The 13637-nt window shown below is 39.8% G+C and overlaps 1 protein-coding gene across 1 annotated transcript in view; it reads right to left on the bottom strand.

The window, feature by feature from the left end:
- Positions 1–1054: 1054 nt before the first annotated feature.
- The window catches only part of ATP10D (ATPase phospholipid transporting 10D (putative)), a 129795-nt gene continuing 117212 nt past the window's right edge, over positions 1055–13637 (bottom strand). The window contains exons 20-23 of the mRNA XM_055434629.2: positions 12488–12568; positions 11172–11276; positions 6249–6436; positions 1055–1694 (exon numbers count right to left, since the gene is read on the bottom strand). Coding sequence (XP_055290604.2) covers positions 1364–1694; positions 6249–6436; positions 11172–11276; positions 12488–12568 — 705 coding nt within the window. The 3' untranslated portion in view covers positions 1055–1363. The remainder of the gene's footprint in view (positions 1695–6248; positions 6437–11171; positions 11277–12487; positions 12569–13637) is intronic.

Genomic DNA, 13637 nt, shown 5'->3' with positions numbered 1-13637 from the left:
TGACATCACTGACTTTTCCATATAAGGATAGGTCAAACAATATTCTTTAAAGGTATTGCTTTGAGATTTTCCTTCTCAGTTCTGATACCAATTACTATTGGATTTGATGAGTATCAGTTATGACAGCTTTTAATATATGCTATTTATTAAAAAGTTTATTTTTAAAAAAATCATAAGAAAGCAGATAGCTATCTCCATTAGCCATATGGGATTTTGGATATTCTAGAAATCAGTCTGTATAAAAGACCATTTGCAATAATATTAGAAGGCTACAAAAAAGACCAGAACAGTAGGCAACAGGTAGAAAATTAAGCCCTGAGAAAAGCAGCTGAATAGTCATTAAGAAGAGCTTGATACAGACATAGAACATTACCATGGAGATTTCATGAAGGAAGTTCTGGGTTGGCTGATAATTTTCAGATGAATGGATACAGAATTTTAAAAGAACTCGACAAGAATACATGATCTTATAATAATACCTGGCAGTTATGGCAGAAACTAGTTTCCTTGTTCCAATTAAAGCCAGCATACATGATTTGCAACAGCAATGGACTTGATATAGACTTTCTTGTCCTAAATGTAATTAAAAGCAAATCTAAGAACCTCATAGAATTCTCCTGAGAATCACCTGTATCAACGTCAGTTTATAATATCACTTTTAGAGGTTGAAAAGAGCTTGAATGTATTTGCATACTAGAAAAGTTATAGGGTATTGTAAAGACGATAAACCCTAAAATGGTCTCCAGAAGACTGTTTTGATTGTCTCATTTTGATCACGCTACTGTCAGTTTTAGAATGCAGGAAATTGCCAAGGGGGCCTAGACTCAACTGATTCCATTTTCCTTACCTATGGCCTCTATCGCCTGACTGACAGCATGTGTACAGAGGCAAACCTCATAAAGTCTTCTTTTGACTGGAAGCCGAGAGAGGAATGCATCTCTATGGACCCCTGGCATCCCTGTTGCCCCTTTCTCAGGAAGACTCCACCTCAGGAGAACACTGAAATGAGCAGAGTCAAATAAATATATGTCCCAAATGAATCCTCTTGAAAATATTTTCATTTATAGAACAACTAAAATGCTTTCACAAAATCCAAAAAGTTTCATGAAAGCATCTGAATCTGAATTAAATATTTCACTTCTCTAAACTCTGTCCAGGTCAAATTCTAATGTCCGTTACACATGGATCGACAAACATACAGTAAAGGTCATCACACAGGCTTTTCCAAACATTTCCAGTAAAATGTTCTTGTCCCTTAAGGAAAAATCAAGTCATGCTGCTTTGGCAAAGGAGCCTCTTCAAAGTTGCTTTCCCAAACTGGATGGAATACTGGCATCTCCAAGGAGGATATCCTGCTTTTTTTTTAATCCTTTGAGGGTCCAGCTATCCCCGAGGCCTTAGTTTCAGAGAAGTCTGAGTCTAAAGCAGTTTCACATACAGGTAAATCTCCTTTCTCAACAGCACAAGCAGTTGCCGGCATCACTGCAAAGACAGCAGACGGGTCATAAATGGGTATTCTCTCTGACTCAACAGCTGAGTGGTCAGCATACTTAGACGTCAACTGATCCGTCTGCCCAGTCCCTCTCCACTTCTTGAGAGCTTCAATCCTCTCCTCTGCAGGCAGTCTGTCCAAGTGCTTTGCCCTCAGAATTGGAGATGGAAAGAGGGATCCCTGAAGAACTCTGTATATAAACCTAGGTTACAAAAAGCATCACAGAATTACTTTCACCTCGAATGCATTATGGGTCACAAAAAATACTCACCGATTAGAAAAAGTAAAAGGGTCTGGTGGCCCTTCTTGAGGTAAAGAGGGAGGATAAGTGAGCTATAAAATAGAGATAACAACAACATGAAATTAATGTTTATTAAACACTGAGAAAATAATGAGTTCCTGATTGTCAAATAAAAAATAAAATCTGTAATAAAAGTAGAGATACCAACAGAGCTACATTACAGTCTTAATGTTATCATGTTAATGACCAGAGATGTATTAATGCCACAGGTGTCAGTTTCTTCAACAATCCTCTAGTCAATAGTCTGTTAAGTTAAATGGGACAATACATGTGAAGCAGGAAAAGCATTGGCACAGTATTTTTTTAAATGCTAGATTCTACTTTTCTATGGCTATTGTAACAAATTACCACAAACTTGACCCCTTCAGGCCAAGCTGACAGTATTTAGGGGCTTCCCTGGTGGTTCAGCAGTAAAGAATCTGCCTGCCAGTGCTGGAGACATAGAAGATCCTCTGGAGAAGGAAATGGCAATCCTCTCTAACATTCTTGCCTGGGAAATTCCATGCACAGAGGTCGCAAAGAGACAGAGATGACTTAGCAACTAAATAACAACAAGAACATTTTCAAAAACCTTGTGAGTCTCCAATGTATGTTATGGGCATTTATGCCATTAGGTAAGAGGGTCCACCACAGATCTTTCCTGTGTACCTCACCTCCTTCCTTGGTGACTGTTGAGGTGACTGAGAGGATCCACGAGTCACACACCCAATCTCTTCAGCACCAGCAAAGGCTATTCAGCCACACTCTTGGCCCCCCTCTCTCGAGCATACTCCCAATAGCAAATTGCCTAATTTTAGCAACTTTTGAAATCCGGGTAGGCTGAGAATTTTCTAAATCTAGTTTCTCTGGACTTAATGGTACCTCCCCTCGATCTCTCTTCCTTCATATTTTTCCAGGTTGTTGTTCAGTTGCTAAGTTTCTATAAGCAACAAGAAGAAACTAGACCAAACCTTGAACACTTTGCTTAGAAAACTCCTCAGCTAAATACCCAAGTTCATCACTTACAAATTCTGCTTTCCACGTAACAGTAGAACACAATTCAGCTAAGTTTTCTGCCACTATATTGCCAAGATTCCCTTTCCTCCAATTTCCAATAATGTTTCTCATTTCCTTCTGAGACTTTGCCAGCAGTACCTTTAACACTCACATTTCTAGCAACATTTCATTAATGACCATTTATGTATTTTCCAAGATGATATCGCTTTCTCTGACCATGCTTTCTACTTCTGAATTTTCACCAGCAGGTACTTTAATGTCCATAGTTCTATTAACAGTCTGTATCAGTTCAGTTCAGTCGCTCAGTCGTGTCCGACTCTCCGCGACCCCATGAATCACAGCACGCCAGGCCTCCCTGTCCATTACCAACTCCCGGAGTTCACTCAAACTCATGTCCACAGAGTCAGTGATGCCATCCAGCCATCTCATTCTCTGTCGTCCCCTTCTCCTCCCGCCCCCAACCTTTCCCAGCATCAGAGTCTTTTCCAGTGAGTCAACTCTTCGCATACATGCCTCAAAATTCAACAGTCTATTATGTACCTCACAATTTTTCCAGGATCTGCCGATTATCTAATTTCAAAGCCTATTTCACATTTTTAGGTATTTATTACAGCAGTACCCACCTTCCTGATACCAAAGTCTGTATTTGTTTTCTATAGCTGCTGCACCATAGACATGCTGGCTGAGGACAACAGAACCTTATTCTCTCACAGTTCAGCAGGCCAAGAATTCTGAAATCTGTGTTTTCATCCCAATCCCAAAGAAAGGCAATGCCAAAGAAGGCAACTGCACTCATCCTACATACTAGCAAAGTAATGCTCAAAATTCTTCAGGCCAGGCTTCAAACAGTTCATGAACCATGAACTTCCAGATGTTCAAGCAGGATTTAGAAAAGGCAGAGGAATCGGAGATCAAATTGCCAACATCCCTTGGATTACAGAAAAAGCAAAAGAGTTCCAGAAAAACATCTGCTTCTGCTTTATTGACTCTGCCAAAGCCTTTGACTGTGTGGATCATGACAAACTGTGGAAACTTCTTCAACAGATGGGAATATCAGACCACCTTACCTGCCTCACAAGAAATCTGTATGAAGGTCAAAAGGCAACAGTTAGAACTGGACATGGAACAACGGACTGGTTCCAAATTGGGAAAAGAGTATGTCAAGGCTATATATTGTCACGCTATTTATTTAACTTACAAGCAGAGTACATCATGTGAAATGCCAGGCTGAATGAAGCACAAACTGGAATCAAGACTGCTGGAAGAAACATCAATAACCTCAGATACTCGGATGATACCACCCTTATGGCAGAAAGAGGAACTAAAGAGCCTCTTGATGAAAGTGATAGAGAAGAGTGAAAAAGCTGGCTTAAAACTCAACACTCAAAAAACTAAGATCATGGCATCTGGTCCCATCACTTCAAGGCAAATAGAGAAACAATGGAAACCATAACAGACTTTATTTTCTTGGGCTCCAAAATCACTGCAGATGGTGACTGCAGCCATGAAATTAAAAGACACTTGCTCCTTGGAAGAAAAGCTACAGCCAAACTAGACATCACATTTAAAAGCAAAGACACTACTTTGCTGACAAAGGTCCGTCTAGTCAAAGCTATGGTTTTTCCAGTAATCATGTATGGATGTGAAAGCTGAACTACAAAGAAAGCTGAGTGCTGAAGAATTGATGCTTTTGAATTGCAGTGTTAGAGAAGACTCTTGAGAATCCCTTGGACCACAAGGAGATGAAACCAGTCCATCCTAAAGGAAATCAGCCCTGAATATTCATTGGATGGACTGATGCTGAAGCTCCAATACTTTGGCCATCTGATGTGAAGAACTGACTCACTGGAAAAGACCCTGATGCTAGGCAAGACTGAAGGCAGAAGGGGATGACAGAGGATGAGATGGTTGGATGGCATCACTGACTCAATGGACATGAGTTTGAGCAAGCTCCCGGAGTTGGTGATGGACAGGGAAGCCTGGCATGCGCAGTCCATGGGGTCACAAAGAGTCGGACATGACCAAGTGACTGAACTGAACAACACAATCAAGGTGCCAGAAAGGCCATGCTCCCTCTTGTAGAGAATTCATTTCTTGCCTCTTCCAGCTTCTGGTGGCTGCAGGCATTCCTTGGCTTGTAACCAAGGTATATCTGTTACCATAGTCAAAGTGCATTCTCCTGTCTGTGTCAAATCTCTTCATCTTGTCAGTTTTTAATCTGAAAGTTGGTAATAACAGTGACAACTACAGAAGCAACTCAATTTACCAGGGATATTGTTAAGTATATAATTGTAGCCACCACAGAATGATTCAGGTGGGGTTTTCTTATGCATTTCTAGAAGGGATAAGGTCTGTGACCATTGTTTCTTATGATGATGTTATAGATTGGGGTTGGCAAACTTTCATCCAATAGGCCAGACAGTAAGGCTTGGGGCACCAGACAGTCTGTGTTGGAACTATTCAACTCTGCTATTACAGTGCAAAAGCAGCCATAGACAGTACATAAATTATTAAGTATGTCTATGTTCCAATAAAATGTTATTTATAAAAACAGGCAGCGGGTCAGAGTTGCTTGTGAGCCAATTTGTCAACCGTGTCAGCAAATAATATGAAATCATCATTTTGATGTTTATATCATATTTATAAAAGGAGAAAAAACAATTATTTGCTATAGTGTTTTCAGCTAAACAGATTATATAAAACTACAAAGGGGAAGAGCTCTAAAGAGTCTGAAGAACCTATAGATTAAAAACCCATGCATACATTTCCATCCACATGAGAAACTGAGTTAAACTTAAATGAGGAAGTTAAGTCCGAAAGGAGGTAAGCTTTCAAAGTTTACAGGTTTTAGTTGAGACTGCTACATGTCCCTCAGTACCCATTCTCCCCTTCTTTTTAGAAACCACCAGATTTTAGCCACTCAGAGTTCTGCATACCCAGGTTCTAGGTAATAGGATATGAGCAATGATGGATAGTACATCTGGGTCATATCATTACAAAAAAGAATAAAAAGAGGAAAGTTGGAAAGTTATATGCCCTCCATCTTCTCTTTCTCCCTCCTGCAGGCAGAGATGCAGGGCAGGGATCCAGGACCAGAGTGTACTGGTGGTGACCAGCTTCAGTCATGCAAATGAAGGCAACGCCTTTGGGAGATGGCAGAACAAAGCAGACAAAGGAAAGGATCTGAGTCCTTCAATAACTTTGGGAAGCAAAATTGCCCTATCCCTCTGGACTAGCAACCAGACTAGAAATTTCCCTGAAAGAGACATAAATCTTTTCATTTGCTTCAGCCACTTCTGTACTCTGGTAAAAGAGATAAAACCAATATTTTAACTACCACACAGACCGACTTTTCTACTACTAAACATGATGGTCTAACCATCTATTGTTAGTAGTTGCTAGAAGAATTCTAAACCTAGGATGTTGCTTACTCTCTTGATGATAAAACAAATACCATACCTGGGCAGTAGAGCAACACAGGTTGTGAGAACACAGACCAGGTAGAATACTGGGTCTGCCATGTGCTCCTGCATAATCCAATAGGGGTTGGATGGTGGGTTGCAAGTTACACACATGGCTCCAAAAGCCAAGGCAAAGAGAAAATAGGACAGGATGCTCCCAACGATGACCAGCATGTGGATCCACGTCTGCAAGACAAGAATAGCAAGGGAAATGAATATACTCTGATAGTTCCACAGTCTGGCAAAATCTGCTCTTTTGAAGAAAGATTACATTTAAGCAGTGGGTATAGACTCTTGAGAGTCCCTTGTACTGCAAGGAGATCCAACCAGTCCATTCTAAAGGAGATCAGGCCTGGGTGTTCATTGGAAGGACTGATGCTAAAGCTGACACTGCAATACTCTGGCCACCTCATGCGACAAGTTGACTCACTAGAAAAGACTGTGATGCTGGGAAGGGTTGGGGGCGGGAGGAGAAGGGGATGACCAAGAATGAGATGGCTGGATGGCATCACCGACTCTGTGGACATGAGTCTGAGTGAACTCCGGGAGTTAGTGATGGACAGGGAGGCCTGGTGTGCTGTGATTCATGGGGTTGCGGAGAGTCGGACACGACTGAGCGACTGAACTGAACTGAAATGGTATAACAAATCAGTGAACAAACACAAAATATTGACGCACAAGAGCATCCTTCATGAATAGCTCATATCACTGTTTAAGTTATATAAAATGAAGTCAAAGGCCAAAAAGTAACTCTGATGACTAGCTCATTTTGTATTGTTCATGCTTGGGCTTTCCAGGTGGCTCAGACAGTCAAGAATCTGCCTGCAGTGTGGGAGACCCAGGTTCGATCCCTGAGTCAGGAAGATCCCCTGGAGAAGGGACTGGCAATCTACTCCAGTATGCTTGCCTGGGAAATGCCATGGATAGAGGAGCCCGGTGGACTACAGTCCATGGGGTTGCAGAGTCCGCACAACTAAGTGACTAACATACACACATGCTCCATGAGGTATTAGGATTTTCTCCTTATTTTCCATATAGTCACTTAGTGCTCTGTTTCTTCTTTGAGATAATACCTTAATCCAGTGAACTTCAAACTTTATCCATTTAAGTAGGTGGTAGATATCACTGTTGTTCACCAATATCTCATTCTCTGCCTCTAATAAACATTCAAAAGAATTGCATTTCCCTACTCCCTTGAAATTAAGCATGGCTGTGTCTTGCTTTGACCAAAGAAATGTGAATGGAAGGGATGTGCAAAACTCTCCAGTTAGAAGCATGGGAGAGCAGGTGTGCAATTTTCCATACTGTCGCCTTTCTTTCCATGTTTGACCAAGATGTTCTTTTTGGGAATAATTTCAGGTGGTACACCTACAAGACATGGCTTGGGTCACTGAGCCATTCCTTGGAGGACAATCGCTCTTAAATTCTCTGCAACCTTAGTAACTCTACATGAGGAAGATACACATCTTTTTATATCACATTATAACCTATCCACCTTCATATCTACACAGAGCTTGCATTATTATTTTTATTATTTTGCTATAAACGGGCTAAGTAACTTTATTTAGAAAGAAAAGCAGATCACTACCTTAAATGTAATATCTGCATTTCCTATCATAACAGCTTTGAGTCTGGGGTCTGATCTATCTTTGTTACAAAAGGAAATTAGCAAGAGTTACCGTGATAAAACATGATAGCCGCAAACAGACGTCTTGTTTGACATAATCCAAAGTATGAAAGAGAGTCGCTTTCACATTATCTAGTCATCAGTGTTATTTAGTGCAGTGTACAGTCCCACCTAAAATCACTGTGTGCACCATGATGGTATTTATTAGTCTTTTGGGGGGAAGAATGCTTTTATTAACCTTTTTTACTTTCTAGGCCTAAAATTCTCAAACAAGACCCAATTTCCTGTTTTCCTTTTAACCTCGCAAAGTATTTTTCCAGGATAGATATCTTCACAAAAATCACAAAAACAGTTCATATTTTGTAAACATGCACAAAATGCTCAGAAAATGTTGGATAAATCCTCAGTTAAGATCCTTATGCCAGCGCAGATATAGGAAACAGACATGTGGACACGGGGAGGGGGGTTAATTGGGAGACTGGGACTGACATATGAGCAGCACCATATGTAAAACTAATGGCTAGTGGGAAGCTGCTGTATAGCATGGGGAGTTCAGCTCGGTGCTCATGGTGACCCGGAGGGGTGGGATGGATGGAAGTTCCAAGAGGGAGAGGATATATGTATAAATATAGATCCAGGTTTGATCCCTGAGTCAGGAAGATTCCCTGGAGAATGGAATGGCTACCCACTCCAGTATTCTTGCCTGGAAAATTCCATGGACAGAGAAGCCTGGCAGGCTATGGTCCATGGGGTCGCAAAGAGTGTGACTTGACTGAGCAACTAACACTTTCACTTTCATAGCTGATTCACCTTGTTGTACAGCAGAAAATAAAACATTGTAAAGCAACTAGGGCTTCTCTGGTTAAAAAAAGATCTTTATGCCTCTGAAGACAATGATTTTTTTTCTTTCTCAAATGTTCTTCCTTCTCACTGAGCCCTACTGTCAGGGTTTTCCTTTTCCTTTTAAGAAGTACTTTTGGCAAGTAAGAAGTGACTTGATGGAGCTGACCTGTTTAAATAAATGGATGCAGTTCAAGCCAAGGGATGCTGGGTAAAAACCAACAGGCAGGGAGAAGTGACAGTGAGATGATGAGTAAAAGGAAAACCAATTCACATTCTCAGAATGACTGTTACCGACAATAGACCTCCAGAGGCCATGAGCTCTATCCCACCCTGCAGTGTGAGAAACAATTCTTTAATGATACACTCTTTACATAGAACTCATTGTTCTTGGCACCTCGCTTTTGCTCCCCTTCTCTTAGTGAAGACTCCCAGAATTATGTGCAATCTTGACAAAACATTCCTCTTTCGCCCAAGCCTGTGACTGGAGCTAAGGAAATGGAATTGTGGCACCAGGGACTGAACTTGGAGCACAACAAATGAGGCGACAGTAAAGAATGACTGGGACCAGTTCAGACTACAGCACCGTCCTGACCAGCTTTTCCATTGCTTTCTGTTCCCTGGATCTCTGGAGTCACTCTGAATCCTCAGGACATCTTTTTGTTTGTTTTACTATGATTCTTCAATATATTTTTAATAACGTTTCTATTTGCTCAGGTTAGCTAAAATAGATTGCGGTTGCTCATAACCACGGAACCCAAACTGACACTTGACATATGAGCATCTTTGCAACACCTTTTGATGTCAGAACTTATGACACTTCCTTTGGCAGTAGGCAAAAGTACCTACATAAGAGTTTAAACATGAAATTAAATAGATACTAAAATAATCCCAAATATTTTAATTCTAGAATTCCCTTTACTCTTCCCATCTGGTATCTGCAGATATTAACTTTTTGTAACACTTTAGGCTCATAAAGTTTGGTTATAGAAGGTTATAAGCAAAGCATGTGATGCCAAAAATATTCAGCCCTACCTAAAAAATTATAATCTCATGATATAACCTCATATATCATTTAAAACTGTAACTTCACCCAGCTATTTCCTATATAAAATGCATCACCAGTAAGATGTTAATCACCCCAAACATTACTTATTTAATTATTCATTTATTTATTCAAATATTTTTTGAGCACCTGCTGTGTGCCAGCCTTGTCCTAGATACTGGTATACAATGGTAAACAAAACATGAATTCTGCCCTCAAGAAGATTACAATCTAATGTAGAAGAGAACCATGAATAGTATAATCACATAATTAAATGAAGAATTGTAAATTATTATTCGGATTATGAATAAAGTAAGAGGAAGATAGGAGAAAATGGATGGCTAGGAAAGGGTTCTTGAGAGAAGCAGCATTTTTGCTGAAACCAATAAAAAAAAAAAAAGAAACGAAAACTTTTGATCTGGGTAAAGTGCAGGGATCCAAAAGTAAACAAGGGACGTTCCCATCAGAAGATATGGTCAATGCTAAGACCCTGATGTGCTAATGAGCTCATTGTACCTGAGCAAAAGAGGGACAGTGTGGTGCTAGTCCACAAATAAGTGGAAATGACACTCAAGAGAGAAGAGGAGGCATGGCTGCATGAAGCCTTATGGGCTGTCTTAGGGCTTTTAGATTTTATCCCAAGTAAAATCGGAAGCCACTGAAGGGTTTTACCCAAAGGAGAGCAAAAAGGTATGATTTATATTTCAAAAGGATGATTTTGGTTGCTTTGTAGAGAAGGGCCAGCAGAGTCAGGAGTCAAGGTAAGAAGATCAAGGAGGCCGTAGCTATAATTCAGGAAGAAATGATAGAGGCTTTGATGACAGCAGAGACAATGACAATGGAAGTGAGCACCATAAATAATCACAGAGGCAGTTTCCATACTAGCTTTGTTTCATAGCTATCCTGCAATCACTTTGAAGAAAAGACTTAACTTTATCATTTAGTTGGCAACTAAGTTCAAAAAGACCTAGGTATAAATGAAATGAATGGTAAAACTTTTGGAGGGAGAAAAAATATTTTTTTTTGTTTATGAGAAAAGCATAAAATCATCACTTACAAAAGTCACTACACCAGGATGAAGGCACAACACCTGTTTTCATTTTAGTTGAAAAGCATCAGCTTGTTCTTGAAGAAGGCTGGCCAATGCTGGTAATTATTTCTCCAGCCTGACTCACACCATGAACCATTCACACTATGAGTACCACCAAGGGGACCAGGCAGGTGTTCCCCACTCCCCCTGGCTGCACATTAGCCTTAGCGTAATAGCACGCAACAATCCACGAGAGTGGCTGTGAGTTACCCTTCTTCCTTGGAGTCATTACTCTTCTCATTACCATTTGTTTTCTAGGCATGAAGACATTTCCCCAACAACAGTTTCAGGCTACTTCAGAGGCAGGAAAACCACTCACCAAACTCTTGCTTTCTATCACCAGATGGAGGAGAATGACGAACAGAGCAGCTGTGTTCAGGGGGTTTCCAAATGTAAAGATGTCAATGTCTGAGCCCTGGTAGGTCTACAAGGAGAGAATAAAAGTTGGTGATCTTGGAGAGTTGTGCACACTCCGGTGTATCGTCACTATTCCATGGCCCAAATGAGGACTGAGTCCCTTTCTTCAGTGTTCCTAATAATTGGTCATTTAGGATAAACTTGAACATTTTTAGAAAAAGAGACCGAATCCCAGACAGGCCATCTAATCTTTGGATTTTTCAGTTGGAATTATTTTTTATTCTAAATCTTAATTCATCTTCCTCGATTCTTTTACTTATGCTTCTGATTCTTTGAAGTATAGAGAAATTTAAAATATATTCCACTTAACAGAGCTGCAAACCTTTGAAGCAGATACTATGGCTAACTTGAGTTTTTATCATGGTTAAATAAATATCCACCCCTCTCAAGTCCTTAAAGTACTCCTTACATGACACAGTTTTCTGATATTTTACAATTCTAATCATTCTTTTCTAAATATACTTTAGATTGCCTTACCTCTTGAAATGCAGTATACCTTGAATATTCCAGGTGGGTAAATTCAAGTAGGTTTATTTGAATAAAGAATGAAAATTGTTAAAGACTATGAACTTTTCCCTTTTTGTTAATGAACGTTTGTTAACCATCCATGATCAAATTAGCGTTTTCTTCTGGGGAGGGAGATGGGTGAATGGGCAACTGTACATGCTGCTTGGCATTGGTCTAAATTTTTAAAATTAATTTTATTAATTCTTTGTTTAGTCATATTTTTTCCATTTTTTACCTGCATAACAGGGTGTTTATTTATTTATTTTTTTTAGTTTGGGGGATACTACTTATATTTAATACTCTGAACGTCATCCTGGTAGAATTAGTCCAGCACTGACTAATAATAGCTTTCATATTCTGACTTTGCCTTTCTGATTTTGATTCATCTAATTATACGCCAAGCTTTCAACTTTATTCAAGTCATTGATGAAAATTATCAAGCAGTACAGGGCTAAAAAGAGAACCAAAAGGATTGAGCTAGGCACTTCTCTTCAAATTTAACCCGTTACCTACCATCTAGGCACTTTTCTCCAAATTTAACCCACTACCCTACCGTATTTGAGAGAAGCATTGTATTTAGTCAGTTAATAACTGAATTACATGAGCAATCTACCCTCATATACCTATTCTAAATGCTGACACCAGTGACAGAGAACAAAGAGGCACCATTAATTCATTAACAACAAATCCTTCGAGTTAACAAGGACTCACATAGTAAGGCACAAAGAAGCAGACCAGGCTTTGATAAAAGGCATCCAGCAAAGTAATCCAGAAGGTGAGGGGTAAGTATGCCTGAAAACAAAACAGATATTGGGGAGGGAGAAAGATTAATAAGGGTCAAAGCAAAATCAGGAACACTACCAGCCAGTGCTTGGTTTTGCTTCTCTGAGAGAAAACTCTATTCCTTTAGTCTCTCATTCATGACACAGGTCAGATCTGTAAGTAATAGTGAAAGAATGAGGGGGTGATAATTGAATAAAATGAGTTCACAGGTGAAAAAACACCTGAAGGAACTCTTCAACTTGTATTGCTTCTATCACTGGATCAATCTTAGTCCCTTCACATGATCTAGGAGGTCCTGTGTGGTCTTCTCATTGAAATCCCTGCTCTCCAGGGTCACCCCCTCCTGGTCTAGTCTTCATTCACCATCCTCCCAACACACAGACTCCATCTGTTTCTCAAATACGCCAAATCCCTTCTTTCCTCAGGGCTTCCCCTGTGCTGTTATTTCTGCTAGAAATTCTTCCTAGACCTCCTACACAACCAGTTCCTCATTATACATATCCTATCTCAAATATCACTCCTCATAGAGGCATAGACCCCAGACTAACCTATAAGTTATGTTCACTTATCATTTACTATTAATACCAGGGATCCTTAGAAGTCTTTCATCACAATCGGAAATCATCTTGTTTACCTAATCATTTCCTGTTTCTCTCAACAGAATGCAAGTTTCATAAAGTGGGACCAAGATTCTTTTATTCAAGTGACTAAAACAGTGCCCGGTATACAGCAAGTACCCAACATATATTTCTTGGATTAATAAACTATTTTTACCTAACTTTTCATGTGCCAAACTGCTTCCTACCAAAAGCCTGCAGAAAGAGGAAGATCAAGTGTAAATACCAGTCAAATGATTGAAAACAGGTTTTCAAATAAAAGATAATTCTGAACAAATAATACTGTGTGTGCAGAAGGATTCTGAGGCTCCATTCAGACCTGACAGGAAGGATGGAGGGCTATGGTTTATTAGTGACGTCTGCCACGGACAAAAATGACAACACATTTCATATCCTTGAGCTACTTTTTCCTTTTCTTACATGTTTATAGTCTTATTTCCTTTAAAATGAAAAAAGAGGCT

Source organism: Moschus berezovskii, chromosome 5 (genome assembly GCF_049115385.1).
Source record: "Moschus berezovskii isolate FMDL1 chromosome 5, NW_MosBer_1.0, whole genome shotgun sequence".
In the NCBI taxonomy this organism is placed as follows: Eukaryota; Metazoa; Chordata; class Mammalia; order Artiodactyla; family Moschidae; genus Moschus; species Moschus berezovskii.
Note: the sequence above shows the minus strand (reverse complement) of the source record. Positions and strands in the feature narration are given on the sequence as shown.